Source organism: Podarcis filfolensis (genome assembly GCF_964270895.1).
Source record: "Podarcis filfolensis genome assembly, chromosome: 7".
Lineage (NCBI taxonomy): Eukaryota > Metazoa > Chordata > Lepidosauria > Squamata > Lacertidae > Podarcis > Podarcis filfolensis.
Window position 1 is genome coordinate 61,429,818 of NC_139603.1, and position 17,018 is coordinate 61,446,835.

A 17,018-nucleotide genomic window follows, 5' to 3' on the forward strand; every position below is an offset into this window, starting at 1 on the left:
GGGTAAGACCAGCTGCCTTCAGTTTTTGCCTGTGTTTTTCGACTGGTACACATATATTTTCAGATGGACACCATCTGTGTCCATCACTGTGGTGGGAACTTTAATGATCCGTGTAATAATGAAGCAGTAAACTTACTTCTGCTGGAAACGGACCTAAAAAGGCTGATGAAATAATAATTGTCTTAACTAGGCTGTGTAGTTGCATAACAGCAGAAGTGGAGAGGCTTAGACTTTACCCTAGCTGGTGGAAAAAAACAAAACAAAATCCCACTGTCTTCAGTTATAATAGAATGTCCAGGATACAGGTGTGTAGATAAGTGACAAGCAAGCTGTTTGTTCTAAAGAAAAATGTTCAAGTGAGGCATAAGCCTCTCTGAGCAGGTATTCTTTATGTATTTCTTCTATCTGTACACACAGAATAAGAAGACAGGAAGCTGTCTTATGCTGAGTTGGACCATTTGTCCATCTAGCTCTAACTGGCAACTATTCTCTCTTTTTTTAATCGTTTTTATTGATTTTCCAATAAAAAACATCCAATAAAATATCCAATCATAATACTTCAATTAAAATAAAGTCTCTAGGACTTTAGTCAAATTTGTTTTTCCTGCCTTGTCAGGAGATGTTGGGGACAGAACCTGCGATCCTCTGCATGCTAAGCAGATATTCTACTTCTGGACTTAGGCTCTTCTCCCAATCAGCTTAGGCAACCCTTTGCTGAAGTCTTGCTGAAAACTATCCTGGGGGTGGTAGTCCTCCTTCATACACCTGCTTTTTTTGTGTTTCCCAGTTGCAAGTGGGGCTAGTTGCAGCAAGTGGGTAAAATGCCATTGGGGTGGGTGTAGCTTGCCTTCAGGAGATCCTAGGCCCAATCCCTAACATCTTTTATTTCAGAAGTTCAGGTATCAGGGAATATGGTAGACCCTGGACAGGCACTGCACGTCGGTGTAGACAACACTGGGCTAGTTTGACTTGGTACTGTATAAGATATAGGTAGGTAGCCGTGTTGGTCTGCCATAGTCAAAACAAAAAAAAAAAATCCTTCCAGTAGCACCTTAGAGACCGACTAAGTTTTCGAAAGCTCATACCAATAACAAACTTAGTTGGTCTCTAAGGTGCTACTGGAAGGAATTTTTTTATTTGGTATAAGATGTCTTCCTATGGAATCAAAAGTGGTTCTTCCCACTTTCTCAGAAAGCCCCACTTATTTTGTGTGTGTTCTTTCATCTACTGCCATAAGTTTTCTAGTATAGAAAAAGTGCTGCCCCACACTTAAAAAGGACAGCACGGGTCATGATTTTAAAAGCCTAACAACCTGTGAATCCAGAGGATTGCTGAGCTGTTAAGCTAGTTTTACGAATGTCGCCACATTTATTAGTGCCTCATTATGAATTGTCTGCTTGCCTTCCAAATGAGTAACATCCTCTATGTGTTTACAGTTTTGCTTTGTTTTTGTTTTTTAGTAGAGGGCAATCAATGACTCCTGGTTAAGAAGGCTTCTGATATCTGTTGCCTGCAGGCATTGCCCATGGGAGGAGTGTTGCTCCTCAGGACTCTCTTGAAGAATTGGGTCCTGGCTTATCTGATGGTGGTGAGAAAGGAGTTGTCCGCTTGTTGGTGGGATGGAATGAGAAATGGGGAGGTACACAGCTTAGCTGTCACTAATGTCCTCATCATGCATTAATGGACCAGGTTCATTGATTTCATTTGGCAATGATGGGAATTCCTTCATGTTGATGCCGTGAGGAGATGTTGCTGATACTGGGCTGGATGGACCATTTGGTGTGACAGCTCTTTTATAAGCTCCGACAGCATCCAGTCTAGCAGAACGAATATGACCTACATTCCATTGCAAGGCCAGAAGCAGCGAGCCAAGTAGGATGGTTGTGCTAATTTCAACAACAAAATGGGTGGCCCAGATAGGTTCCATGTTTGAAGATGTTTATTTAGCAAACAGAGCTTCATCTATGCCCTTGCCCTCCATGCCCATGAAACTGTCTCTCCCTCAAATGATCTCTCAGAAGCTTCAATAAAAAGGAATCTTTCTGACAGCTGTGCAATCATAATGGGTTTCATTGACTTTCCAGTGAATGAAGTTTGGGATGACAGTTCGGTTGCACATCTGGTTTAATCCTGTTATCTTTTCCCATTCCTAAATAACAAAGATTGCAGCAATGCAAATGAAAAGAGTAGAAAGTGCTGCGTTTATGGCTTCATTTGTGCACAACAGATGATGCACAACAGAACTACCTGGGATAGCTCAGTTGGTAGAGCATGAGACTGTTAATCTCAAGGTCATGGGTTTGAGCCCCACATTGGATGAAAGATTCTTGCATTGTAGTGGTTTGGAATAGATTACCTTTGTGGCCCCTTCCAACTCTATAATTCTAAGGCTCTCTTCCTCTGTTCTTCTTTCCAAGGTACTCTATTATAATTCTGATCATTAGTCTGTACACTCCCTTAGTTTATATTTCATGCCATTGAGTCTTTTGTGTATGTTTTGGTTTGTTTCTGGCTATTTGGGTTTCCCCCCACTTTGTCCAGGGCCCTTTTCTAATTAATATATTCTAATTATTCTTCTTGTTAAGATCTTCCCTTTGTGTATGTGTGGTGCTGTTTTCGGTTCAGCTCTGTGAGCAGATTCAAATCAAAATGGAGCAAATCATCAGACTTGGGAGTTCTGATTATATAATTTCCTGCTTAAAATGATATTGAAAAATAATACATGAAAAATGATTGACCACTCTGTTTGTTTTTTCTTTTTTAAATTTTAAACCAATTAGAAATAAACACAATTCAATTCATTCTAAAACTTGGTTGTTCATATGCCATTTTAGGACCAAGCAAATTAAATGAAAGCTACAGTGGGCATTCCTTGACTGTCAGCTGTTTCATTCCTTAAAGAGGAATCTTCTATATAAGGTGCATAAGCCCTTTGTTAGGACTATGACAGTTACCATAAAGCTCTTAGGGGTATTATTCAGCTGATAGATCACGCATTCCAGCTGAATCATTTTGCATTTCACATAGAAGAGGTTTCAGAGATTCCCACCCCCAGAAAAATGCTGTAGGTTCTGAAACATTATTAGAGGATAATATCATTACTGTGCACATCCTCTGTTAATTTCCTGAGTACTTCCTCCATGTGAATTTATTTTGTCTTGTATAAAACAGTATCACAGGCGCACACACAACCTTGCTTAAAGATATATTCACACTCCTTGCTTAAAACCCTATTTTGTCACTAATCATTAATTTTTTTGAACTACTGATGGGTCATCTGCAGAAGGCTTCAGTTTTGTAATCCTTTGAAAGCCTCCAACAGAGAGCTGAGAGCTGGGAATGAAAAGAGCTTGGAAATGATGGGTTCAGGGACAGTTTGATGACACAGAAAGGCAGGGGTAAGGAGCTGTGTTTGGGCTACCATTTCCATGATTCCTGACCACCCACCATGCTAGTTGGGGATCATTGGTTTAACCACACTTGAGCTGTCACAGGTTCCCCATCCTAGCAAAAGTGTGGGATGGAGGAGAAACAAGCTCTTTTCTTGCATTTACCAGGTCTCTTGACATACATTAATTGAGGAGCCAATCCTATGCACATTTACCAGGGAGCAAACCCGCTGGACATAGTAAGACTTGAGTCAGAGGACTGGGCTGTAAAATGCATAACCGTAGCCTGTCTGCTTTGCTCTAACTACAGTGGTACCTCGGGTTAAGTACTTAATTCGTTCTGGAGGTCCATTCTTAACCTGAAACTGTTCTTAACCTGAAGCACCACTTTAGCTAATGGGGCCTCCCGCTGCTGCCGTGCCGCGGTGGCACGATTTCTGTTCTCATCCTGAAGCAAAGTTCTTAACCCGAGGTACTATTTCTGGGTTAGCAGAGTCTGTAACCTGAAGCGTATGTAACCCGAGGTACCACTGTATTTCCATGCAACGTTGTCTGATTTAATCACTTATGAATAGATATAGTCATGTGCTGGATTGAAATTAATACCTCTATGTTTGAAAACCTCTACATAAAATGCAAATAATGTAGGGAAGAGCTCTACAGCCTCCTGTATCTTCATCCTTGATTTTATTTGAAGCTGCCTTTTTTCTAGTGTCATATTGTTTACTCTTGACAGGAGTGCTCCAGAGCCTTGGGGCAGATCAAGGTCTTTCCCAGTCCTGCTTTTTAATTGTTTGTTTATATCCCTTAAGGCAGGGGTCAGCAAACTTTTTCAGCAGGGGGCCGGTCCACTGCCCCTCAGACCTTGTGGGAAGGGAAGAAAAGAACGAATTCCTATGCCCCACAAATCACCTAGAGATGCATTTTAAATAAAAGCACACATTCTACTCATGTAAAAACACGCTGATTCCCAGACCGTCCGTGGGCTGGATTTAGAAGGCGATTGGGCTGGATCCAGCCCCCGGGCCTTAGTCAGCCTACCCGTGCCTTTAGGTAAAAGAGGTGTGTATATCCATGCAAATTAACTGTGAAAGATCCCAGGTCCTGTTCCATGCCCATTTTTCACTTATGGCCTTGCCATCTAGGCAGTGTGTCTCACTGATTCCCCCTCTATAAATAAATAAATAAATCCACAAAACAAACCTCTAAACCTGGTCCAGAATACAGCATTGCATGTCATTTTAACATACATATGCAGAACAAGACAACATCTATTTAAATACACTGCAAAGTTTTGATGTAGTGTCTTTGTGTGCATAATGATAGTATATAGTATGTGGCTTACCCAAATCTGACTTTTTTCATGTGACCACTTAAAATGATAACTCATGCTTGCTTTGTCACTGAAACATGTGTATTGTTTGACAGGTACATTCATTGAGCTCTATCTGGGGCAGCTGACTGGGGACATCAAGGCAACCAAACCTTCATATGCATGTAGTAATTGAAATTACTTGTATCAGAAGCGTAGTTCTGAAAATCAGCTTGTTTAGAAAGTGTGTGTTAGTATGACCTGGGTCATATTAAAGAACTAAATTGTCTTTCCACATTCTCACTAGGGTCTACTTCATATTTCTACAGGGATGCTCTCTGGAAATATTTGGAAAGCTGTTTCCTTAATGGTTCTGTTTCAAGCTTACACTGTTCAATTTCAGCTCTTTATTGCTGCTTTGAAAGCTCCTGATGTAAGAATACTTGCCATAAAGAAGCACCAATATCTGAAAATGCATCTGTTTCCTTTTGCAGATGTCATGATATCTCAGCTGGGACCAGTAAGAATGGACAAATGTTTAGTGTGTTGCACTAAAGCAAGAATTGATACAGCATCCTTTCTTATCTGTACAGCAGGTCCCACCAGGTTCTATTTCAATAGAAGGAGAAGTGGTGATCCAAGTCAGATGATAGCAACTGCTATTTTTAAAAGAGATTGAGTAAGAAGTCAAATGATGTACCTGCTGGATCATAGTGTTGATTACTGAACCAACTTGCTGACTTTCAAGTCCTTGGGGTGTGTGGTTTATTTTCCTCGAATTTCAAGCCAACTCCAGCAAATGAACATGTTTGTTCTTTCTTTTTAATAAGTAAATACGTTCTGCAATTTAAATGTTCAGTACAAATTAGCTGGCATGTCATGGCTCTCGGCCAAATCTGCAATTTGAAGGTCTATAAAGTTTCAGTGACCCATGTTTGGCCGAAGCTCTGTTTGGGGTGGGGCATGGAAGGGAGGAATTGGTCTTATAGCTGGTAGAGGCTCACCTAATTCTCGGGCAGAAGTATTTCGCAAATTCACTATGTGATCCTTTTAATGACAGGAACTGAAGCTGGGATCTTATACATATGAACCATGTGCTCTGTGTTCCCTCCCCAGCTTGGGTCATGAAAGACATGGTATTGTACAGATTAAAGGAGTTGTGGCACTTCTAATGCTTAAACATGCTTTAGCGTACAGTATTTCCAACACAACCACAATCTTATTTTCTTAGAGATCACTTCTGCCAATGGCAGGCAAGCTTTATTTCTAGTTGTCCAAACTCTTTAAGTGTGTTGTTTGGTGTTTGAGGCAGCCTAAGTTAGGTAAGTATAAAGGTAGAAGCAACAGCACAATTATCTATATGTCTACTCAGAGATAAGTCCCACTGAGCTCTGTGGGTCTTTATTCCAGGAATATGGACATAAGGTTGCAGTTGAAGAAATCTCATGAATTTATAAAAAACTTGTATCTTTTTATTATATTTAAATTACATTAGTCTCCTCACACGATAATTATGTGCGAGGCTTTTAGGAAACCCTAGGCAATTCACTTATTGTAAATGGTTTGTTTTTCTTTGGGGGAAAATGTTTTAAAATCTAGGACTTCCAGCTAATGCAGTTACATGAAAAATTAAATGTGTTTTTATGGGATCTTCATAGTTCTTAAAGGCTTTCTGTTTCCTTAGAGAAAATGAAAAATTCTAGTGAGAGGACTTGTTTCCTGTTTCTCTTTCCAGGTACTGGGCCATATTTATCTATACAGAGTGTCCTCTGCTCTTTCTTTGGCGCTTCTTGGAAATATAGACTATGATCCGGAAGAAGCAGAAACAACATGGCATAGGGCACCCCAAACAAAGCATACACCTTGGTTTCTAGATCTGTCAAGTTAAAGACTGAGCTGAGATTTGAACTAAGAGCTTCCCAGATCCTGCTGTTAGCCGCTGTATTACACGGGTTCTTTGTCTGGGTAGAACTAAAATGAAGTAGTCACTTTAACTATGGAATTTCCTAAGAGGGCACAGTGTGCCCATCAGTACCTCCATGATGTCCATGCAAATGTCTCCATAAGTATCCCCACATCTATCAAGCAGAAGAGAGTGCTTCTTCTTCCTGTTCATTTCCTGCTTGACATCCAAGATATCTATTTTTAGGATCCACCGTATTCTTCTAATGATAAAGTGTTTTAACTGGTTTTATTTATGCATTTTTACATTGTTGTCACCCACCCTGGGACCTTATGATGATGCAGATTTATGGCAGGTACATCTAAACCATCATCCTAAAACACAGACAGCAGTGCATCCATTAACGCAGGTATCCCCAACCTTCAGCCCCCCAGATGTTTTGGACTACAATTCCCATCATCCCTGACCACTGGTCCTGTTAGCTAGGGATCATGGGAGTTGTAGGCCAAAACATCTGGAGGGCCGCAGGTTGGGGATGCCTGCATTAACGAAACAGTATAATCATTAGTATAATAAAAAGGGTAAAGTTCAGAAAATAGTCTTACTAATTCTGCCATCCTCCATATACAAGTGACTCTTTAGCTTAATTGACTAAATATGCCATAATGCCATCATTATCAGTTGTCCAGCAAACTTACTGCAATCAGCAGAGCAAGATGCAGTTTTCTGTGGTGCATGAGAACAGGCTTTGTAATAAGCTTTTTGCATTAACAGATTGCTGTAAGTCAGCAGCCTGGCAGGGAATAATTAGTGAACAACATTGGAGTGATGTGAAATTAGCACCAAGAGCCCAGTTATCATTTGTTTTTGAGGAGTGGCTTGCTGCAGCTGGTCTTTTGCCCAATTACTCAGAGGCTTTGCACATGAGTCTCGGAAATCATCCCTGGATAAAGGGATCAGACAAATATCAAATGGTAAATATGTTTACATGGAAGGAAGGATCAAAGTATGAAATTTTGATACAGGAAATTGTCTGATCATCGAATCCAAAGCATTTGTTCCTACGGTGTCAGCCCAACTTTGTTTGACTTGCATTTTGTTTATTTGCAAAAGCTTTTCTCTTTCACTGCTAATTTATTTATTTTTTAAATAGGATAAACAGTACATTAAGTTCTCACTTACCACTGTGTCTACCTTCTAGTGAGATGGCAGTCTGCTATGGAACCTTTGAAAAATCTTTCCTCCCCCTTGGCCTTTTCTCTGCCACCTTGCACCTGTTATGTCCTTTTACAGTCAAATTATCTGCAGTATTTGTATTATTATTATTTATTATTAATATAATGTTTGTCAGTCACTTTATCTTGCCCAGGGCAACCCAAAGCAGCTTACAGCCAAACAAATAGACCAACAAACCCCATATAGATACATTAAAACCAAGAGGAAAGAGAAATAGAAACAGGGAGCCACTGCAGGAAAGGGCCTGCCACACAGATACTGCAGATACAGTACAGTGGTACCTCGGGTTACATACGCTTCAGGTTACAGACGCTTCAGGTTACAGACTCCGCTAACCCAGAAATAGTACCTTGGGTTAAGAACTTTGCTTCAGGATGAGAACAGAAATCGCGTTGCGGCGGCGCAGCGGCAGCGGGAGGCCCCATTAGCTAAAGTGGTACCTCAGGTTAAAAACAGTTTCAGGTTAAGAACGGACCTCCAGAACAAATTAAGTTCTTAACCCTAGGTATCACTGTATTGGGAAGAAGCTTTGAACAGCTTCAGGGTGCCACTCAAACTCCTCTCCTCTCCAGCTGCCAATCAAAGTCTCAATGAATAATTTGAGTGGGACAGAGGGCAGTTTCCCCTGTCCCTTCTAGGAAGCTTTTGTGCACTGGCTCCAAACAACATAGTTTTTCCCAGTGCTGTTTTGGCCTTGCCTGCTTGACCTATGAATCTGATAGCTTTCTAAGCCAGTGGTGTGGAAACACAGGCCCTGGGCCCCAAATGTAGACCTACCTGACACTCTCCTCAGGCTGCACTCTTCACAGGCCTGGCTTTCCCCTCCCCAAGCCTTTTTTATTTTTTGCCTTGCATCATATTTCAAACTGGTGTTTTAGGGAGGCTTCCTATTGCTGTAAGTGAATTGCAGCCACGCCAGTTCATCTGCCCTTTCTCTTTCTCTTTAATAATAGCTATCCATGTAGGATGCCCCATTGGGTGAGTCCGATGGAGTTCAGTGGTTCAATGGAGACAACACATCTTTCTTGGATCAGATGTGCTTTCCCCGCTTTTTCTGTGCTCCCTTAGCTTCCTAGGAGGCTGTAGGCAGGGATGGGGAACAGTGGTCTTCCAGTTGTTGCTGGACTCCAACTCCATTGTCTCTTGCTGGGAAAGCTGGCTGGGGGTACTGGGAGTTGCTATCCAACAATATATGGAAGGCTGCAGGTTCCCCACCCCTGCTGAAAGATGCATTTGGGTGATGGAGGGAAAGGGTTATGGGGGAGATCAGCAAGGGTCTACCTGCTCCCTGTCACCTAGCTTTTAAAACTTTGCAGAGGACACCATACCACTCCTTTCCCATAAGAGGGGTTTGTAGTTTCCCCAAGGGCCACCATGCCTTTCATCGTGGTGCTTTATCCTCATCCCAAATGACACTTTCCAGGCCCAAGGCAGTCTGGGAAGGGGAAACAAAATGGTGGCTGGCGACACCAAAGAAGAACAACTTTGCCAGCTTGGTTATGGCCATTGCCACTTCTATAGGCAGCAGCAAAGAAGTAATAATAAAAAGGCCTGCTACCACCTTACCACCTCTTTCTATCATTAGCCCAAAGGTGATGAATTTAGGCACACATTAGTATGATAGGACCAAATAATCAGGGTATCATTTTACCTCAGCCCTAGAATGAGGTCTGTTAGCTATATGTGTTGCGGAGATGTGAGGGAAGCTAGAAATAAGTTTATTGAGAAATGTTTTCTCTGCTGGTGTGTGTGTGTGTTTGTGTAGCTTTGTTTTAATGAATTTATGAGCTTTATGTTAGATCTTGTTTGCAGCATTAACGTTAGTGTGTCATTGTTCGGGCTGATGGCCCTGCCGCATGCCATTCTCGGAAGTTCTGTTGGTGTGAAGCCCTGTGTGGATAAACTGCTCAGAGACATTTGATATGGCTATATTTAGCCCGTATAAAATGTTGTACCTAATCCCCTTCCGCCAGCTTCTCAAATAACTGTTCACTTGGCTCCAGGAAGGCTCATGTAACTATTTGTCTCTTGTCTGATCGAAAGGAAGACTGGGGGCCTACGGCGGGGGGGGGGGGGAGAGACACACAAGTAAAGAGGCTAAAAATAGGCAAATGCCTGTTGTTAGCATGCTTATTTTAGGTGTATGATTCCGTTTGAAAGCAGGAAAGACATGGAGGGTGAGGGGCCTAGGATAGCGATGGATGTGAATCATTTCAGATCTCCTCATTGAACCATGAATTTGGAATTGATATAAAGCAGTCTTCCTCAACCTGGAGCCCTCCAACAGACTCCAACCAATGTTCCCTTCTTTCTAGTTGAGAAACTCAGGCTAGTCAGATAAACCAGACACTCTGGGTAGACAATATTGTGCCTTCCAGATGTTGTGCAACTGCAGAAGCAGCTGATGCAGCACCAGTCTAATGTGCTTTGGCTGACCCATTAGCAAATGATGGACAGCCATGGCATTTTGCACCAGCTGAAGTTTCTAAACCATTTTTGATGATGTTAATTAATAGATGAACATCATTTTTAGATCAGCTTATTTTAACCTGGTGCCCTTCAGCTCCCACTACCCTTGAGCTTTGGCCATGCCAGCTGGCGCTGACAGCATCTGGTATTCAACAAAACCTGAAGGGACACAGGTTAGCTATCCCTTCCCCAAAGCCTTCCATGATACAAGGTGTGAAATCGTCTTACCAGTTGTACAAATCATCTAAAGATTCCATATTTGTCTCCTTGCTTCATGCCCTCCTATTATCCCTAATGTAGCTTTTGGTTTTCTTTGGTTTTTTTAGGTACTGCTATGTGGATACTGGTTAGCAATGACTGATGTGGAATCTACATATGCAGATTTCATTGCTTCTGGGAGAACCGGGAGAAGAAATGCCCTTCATGATATCCTTGTGTCCTCTGCAAGTGGAAATTCTAGTGAACTATCCTTGAAGTTATCAGAACTTGATATAAACAAAACTGGTAAGTACTAATCTGAAAGGTTAAGAGAAAAATCATTAATAGATCTGCAAGGGACATCATTTATGGAAACAACATGCTGGATTTTAATGGCTTTTCACATTTATTGTTATTAATTTATTTACTTTAAAAAAATTAAATGTCTTACCTGCTCTTCTCCATGAGGTTCCAAAGCAGTCTACAAAAATTTAAAATTCAGTATTAAAAGTTAGTCTTTAGCTGGTTTGTATATGAGGGCATTTTATGTACTTCTATCTAGTGCAAGGCCATAGCAGAATAGTAGACTAGTTCGTGAAATATGTTGCTGTATAAAAAGGACATCTCCTCTGCTTTTTTGAGTTGGTGCAGGCTACCACAACCCACCTACAATATGCTAACTTCCCCCTTCAAAAACAGATGGATTGTCGTTTAGCCTTTTATGTGGCTGGTTAGTTTTGGCCAAGCTGGTGGGCCTATATTAGAGAAATATATAATAAAAATGTGCTTTGAGGAGTGCAATTGATAACCCTGGTTTACCAGCTAAGACTAAACCCACACCATCCATTTAAAACACTATTATACCACTTCAAACAGTACACCCATGTACAGCTTGCTAAGAGTTGTGGGGAGACCCCTATTCCTTTCACAGATCCTACAGTTCCCAAAAAAACTCAGCACTCATTACAAACTACATTTCCCAGGATTCTTTGGGGAAGCCATGTCTATTAAAGTTGTATACTAGTACTTTAAATGTATGGTGCAGTTGTGGCCTAACGCATCCCATCAGTGCAAGGATTTCTGTTTGTGATTTCCTTCCTCTCCTCTCTCCTCTCATGCTGTCTCCAGATCTGCTCTGGAGGGTTGGGAGAACCCCCAGAACAGATTTCGGGGACACACAGGGGGAGGGGGGGAGTTGCATTGCACAAGCGGATTCCCTTGCACTGATGGAAGGAGTTAGTCGGATATCACTCAGTCTTTCCAGCTTCTACGAAGGAAGTTCTCTTCCCCCACCCCAATAGCTCCACAATGGACATGAGCTCTGTGATACGGAGAAAGTTTCATGGTGTTAATAATAACCACTTAAGTCAATCTGCTCAGCACAGCATTAGGGAAACTGTTGCTGTGCAGAATGTCATTGAGTCTTCTCATTGCCGACCACTGGCCATGTTGGCTTGAGCTGATGGCAGACGGTCTCCCACAACACCTTAGCAACTCAGAACCATCTACCATGAAGCTAACATACCCCAGGAAATCCTACCCGCAGAGCAATGATTTGGCTTTCTGGAAATTTTTGCATTGGAAATTTGCATCAGAATTTCCTTTTAGTTTTCGATTTCCTGATACCCTAGAGAGCAATCCAATTTGGCATGTTTATTTTGCTTGCATTTAGCAAACACAGCTAAAAACTGTGAAACTGCCAAGCTTGCCTAATACTGTATTTGCAGTTGGCATCCACTGATTGCTACTAATGAACTTATGAAACAGATTTTCCTTTTTACATTTTCCATCCACATCACTGCAGCAGAGTAGCCTTGTAATTACGGTGGGGACAATACTTGTCGGGTCCTGGGTTTATTTGGCCACTTGCTCCATGGGGACTCTCTAGGTAAGAAGGCATGTACAGGGAGCAAAGGGCAAACGGCTTCCCTTTCATGCCATTCTCGCATGTCTCTGCAAGGTTTCTATACTCTTAGGTACCATAAAGAGGAATGCAGAGGTGTGAGACAACCCTCCCCGCTCTCAAGGGACAGAGCTGCAGCAGGGAATAGAAGGGCATTTTATTTCTGTCCTCTATTTCCCATGTGTGGGGGTGCAAATATTGGCTGTGTTACTGTGTCTGAAAAAAATTGTTTCCCTTGAACTGACACAAGTTATGACAGCTCTACCTAAGTATGGAATTTCTTGGTGTAATAAGGGTTGTATGGGAGGTGACTGAAACCACCTCCCAGTTCCTGGGAACAGCTTGCAGAGAGATCCACTAGTGAATATTTGCAGAGTTGTTGGAATGTGAGCGCAAAAGAGAATTCATCCCTCCTATGGGATTCCATTTGCCTTAACATAAATGCCATGTTCTTAATTTTTCTGAATGGTACTGGAAAAAAGCTAAGGGTTTTCCCATCACTCCTTTGATGCGGTATAGTGTGGTATAGTGGTTAAGAGTGATAGACTTATAATCTGGTGAACCGGGTTCGCGTCCCCGCTCCTCCACATGCAGCTGCTGGGTGACCTTTGGCTAGTCACACTTCTCTGAAGTCTCTCAGCCTCACTCACCTCACAGAGTGTTTGTTGTGGGGGAGGAAGGGAAAGGAGAATGTAGCCGCTTTGAGACTCCTTAGGGTAGTGATAAAGCGGGATATCAAATCCAAACTGTTCTTCCTCCTCCTTTAAATAATAATAATTCTAGCAGCTAAATACAATAAGCTGGATGGCACACACAGTTGCATGAGTTCATGGACCTTCACAGTTACAAAACGACATAATGCTTATGTCTCAAGCAATGTACATCCAAGTGTGAAGTACATCAGTTTTCTATATACCCACAGGACTTCCATTCTTCTTTATGTACTCTAAATTAGCTAGTTACCAGGCACATTTTTAAAACTCATTGACAATTTAAGCCGCCAAACCAAACACCCATCCATGGCTTTCAGTGCCATGGAATTTGCATCTAGGCTTAAACTAGATTGGTCTGGAGCATGGGTAGGCAAACTAAGGCCCAGGGGCCGGATCTGGCCCAATCGCCTTCTCATAGAATCATAGAATCATAGAGTTGGAAGAGACCACAAGGGCCATCGAGTCCAACCCCCTGCCAAGCAGGAAACACCATCAGAGCACTCCTGACATATGGTTGTCAAGCCTCTGCTTAAAGACCTCCAAAGAAGGAGACTCCACCACACTCCTTGGCAGCAAATTCCACTGTCGAACAGCTCTTACTGTCAGGAAGTTCTTCCTAATGTTTAGGTGGAATCTTCTTTCTTGTAGTTTGGATCCATTGCTCCGTGTCCGCTTCTCTGGAGCAGCAGAAAACAACCTTTCTCCCTCCTCTATGTGACATCCTTTTATATATTTGAACATGGCTATCATATCACCCCTTAACCTCCTCTTCTCCAGGCTAAACATGCCCAGCTCCCTTAGCCGTTCCTCATAAGGCATCGTTTCCAGGCCTTTGACCATTTTGGTTGCCCTCCTCTGGACATGTTCCAGTTTGTCAGTGTCCTTCTTGAACTGTGGTGCCCAGAACTGGACACAGTACTCCAGGTGAGGTCTGACCAGAGCAGAATACAGTGGCACTATTACTTCCCTTGATCTAGATGCTATACTCCTATTGATGCAGCCCAGAATTGCATTGGCTTTTTTAGCTGCCGCGTCACACTGTTGGCTCATGTCAAGTTTGTGGTCAACCAAGACTCCTAGATCCTTTTCACATGTACTGCTCTCAAGCCAGGTGTCACCCATCTTGTATTTGTGCCTCTCATTTTTTTTGCCCAAGTGCAATACTTTACATTTCTCCCTGTTAAAATTCATCTTGTTTGTTTTGGCCCAGTTCTCTAATCTGTCAAGGTCGTTTTGAAGTGTGATCCTGTCCTCTGGGGTGTTAGCCACCCCTCCCAGTTTGGTGTCATCTGCAAATTTGATCAGGATGCCCTTGAGTCCATCATCCAAGTCGTTGATAAAGATGTTGAATAAATCCGGCCTGCAGACGGTTCGGGAACCAGCGTGTTTTTACATGAGTAGAATGTGTCCTTTTATTTAAAATGCATCTCTGGGTTATTTGTGGGGCATAGGAATTTGTTCATCCCCCCCAAAAAAAATATAGCCTGGCCCCCCACAAAGCCTGAGGGACAGTGGACCGGCCCCCTGCTGAAAAAGTTTTCTAGCCCCTGGTCTGGAGGATAGGACCCGTACCAATGACTTCAAGTTTCAAGAAAGGAGATTCCAGCTGAACATCAGGAAGAACTTTATGACAGCAAGATCTGTTCAACAGTGGAATGGACTCCCTCAGGAAGTTGCAGACTCCCCTTCCTCAGAGGTTTTTAGCAGAGGTTGGGTGGCCATCTGTTATGGATGCTTTAGCTGAGATTCCTGCATTGCAAGGGGTTGGACTAGATTACCCTTGGAGGATCCCGTCCAACTCTATGATTATGTGGTCTGGATGTTCTTTCACCACTGCTTAACTTTTTTTTTTCCTTACAGAAGGGGAAGGAGATGCACAGAGAAATCCCACTGAGCAAACTGGGGAAGCCCAGGGGGAAACAGCAAAGCAAGAAAGTTGACATCCTACTTTGACCGACGGCCGCAACTGTGGGATGTTTTCGAATTGCAAAAGCCTATTGGGAAAAAGGTATTTTGTGAGCAAGCTGATTGAACAAAAAATGAAAATGGATGCGCCTCGTTACTGGGAGCTGCCCGGTCCAATGCTGAAAGGGGCAAAGCAGGCTGTAGCAGCAGACAGAACTTTCTCTACCTCTGTTAGCAATGGTTGAGACTTGGTTGCTCATCTTGAGACTCTCTCAACATGGATCTCACCACAAATGACCACTTGATGAAATGCTCGTAGGAAGTAGAGCAAACTACATCGTGTAGCAAACGGCCCTCAACTCACCAGAGGCTTGAATTGCATTGTATGACAATGGCTCCAGTGATCTTCAGAGGTTGTCTGACCTTCAGAGGGTGTTCACCTATTAAAATCACCTGTCAAGGAAGCACCGTTGGTTTGTTTTTTTAAGAACTCTGCTTCTGTGTTTTCAGCTCTATTACTTACAATGTTTTATATTGTACAGTTTAGATGCGCCACACTGCCCCTTCTCAAAATGCTTATGAAGGCAACTTCTGTGACTGTGATTTTTTTCTACCACTTGTTTTAAAAGGGCTAGGGTTTTATTTTCGCATAGTGTGGTGGGTTGTGCACATGATAAGATTATCAAATCAGCTGCTAATCTGATGAAACTGCATTCTTTCATTTATAAGAACATACAGTGTAATTAACGTATAGTCTGGTGTGTCTTGTTGTTTTCTCAGTACAGTTCGGTCACTTTGCTTGTAGATGGTTGGAAATCCAAGATTCAGACAGAATCTTTTATTTAATCTCATCCCTTAGGGAACTGGCCTTTTTCACTAAAAAGCCAAAATAACAAACATGATGTTAGTGCTGAGGTTTTAAGAGCAAACGTATCAGTACAACTTTTTTTTTAAAGGAGAAATAATATGTTGGGAGCTGATGAAACAGAAGCCCCAGAAAGTTGCTGAATACTTGTGTCCTGAAATGAAACATAAATTTATTGTAGTGTTTAGAACTGGGGTCATCTTTTCTCTCAGCAGCTGAGATTGGAGTTAAACATGAATATTCCTGTGGCAATCAAGTGGAGCATCAATCACAAGTCCCCCTTCCCATCCCAATTTGTTTTCTTTATTTTTATTTTTAAGTGATGTCCTGTTTTCTTCTTGTTTCATATGTTATGCACTTTTTAAAATGTTTATAAACTTTACTAAAGGACTAGTGTAATTTTGCTTTCTAGTAAATTTGAACGTTGGTTAATGAAACAACCTTTACTGTTGTGGCCACGGCTGTTTCTACAATATATACATATTGTGGTTAGTTGTCACTTAGAGGTTTTTTTGTGTGTGAGATGTGTAAACTCTCTAATCAGTATTGAGTTCAGTAATTAGTGTTGAATAAATAACAAACCCAGCAGTATGTTTATGGCTCGTTAGCACAGTTTGCTCCTGCTACACCTCTAGTCTATTTAGAAGGTCCTTTCCTTGATGCTTAACTAGCTATCAGACTCCTATTTTAATTGAAGAACAGTCCACTTATGGTTGAGGTTTGACTTTAAACATGCACAACCTAATTAGAAATGTGGTTTCCATTCTGGTGACCTGCTTCTCTTATGTTTCATTTCATCTTTACCGTCACATATGCATACATTTTTAAATAAGAACACTAATTGTATTAGACAGAGATCAATAAAAGTGACAAGTCTGATACACGAGTTTGGTTTCTAGGAAAGCTTCCATGATGCATATTTGACATGCATGTGTAAAGTAGGTGGAAGAGAGATCTTAGTCCACTGGCCAATTTTTTTGAAAAACAATTCAGTGCCTGCTGGTTGCTGAGATTTTTTGCCAGGAATGCTTGACTGGGCACTTATATTTTTTAAGGAAATGTGCATTGTTGGGATCACTCAAGACAGATTAATTTATGCCAACTATTAAAGAGAACTTGAGTCTA

General features: G+C 41.8%; 1 protein-coding gene across 3 annotated transcripts in view; it reads left to right on the top strand.

Annotated features, from left to right (window-relative positions):
* Nucleotides 1-17,018, top strand: part of PKIA (cAMP-dependent protein kinase inhibitor alpha) — a 38,494-nt gene extending 21,476 nt beyond the window's left edge. The window contains exons 1-3 of one of the 3 annotated variants that reach the window (XM_083623496.1): nucleotides 9,991-10,520; nucleotides 10,636-10,813; nucleotides 14,984-17,018. In XM_083623496.1, the coding sequence (XP_083479622.1) occupies nucleotides 10,663-10,813; nucleotides 14,984-15,063 (231 nt within the window). In that variant the 5' untranslated portion in view covers nucleotides 9,991-10,520; nucleotides 10,636-10,662 and the 3' untranslated portion in view covers nucleotides 15,064-17,018. Of the gene's footprint in view, nucleotides 1-9,990; nucleotides 10,521-10,635; nucleotides 10,814-14,983 lie in introns of those variants that run through there. The other 2 variants (XM_083623494.1, XM_083623495.1) reach the window with 2 other exon arrangements.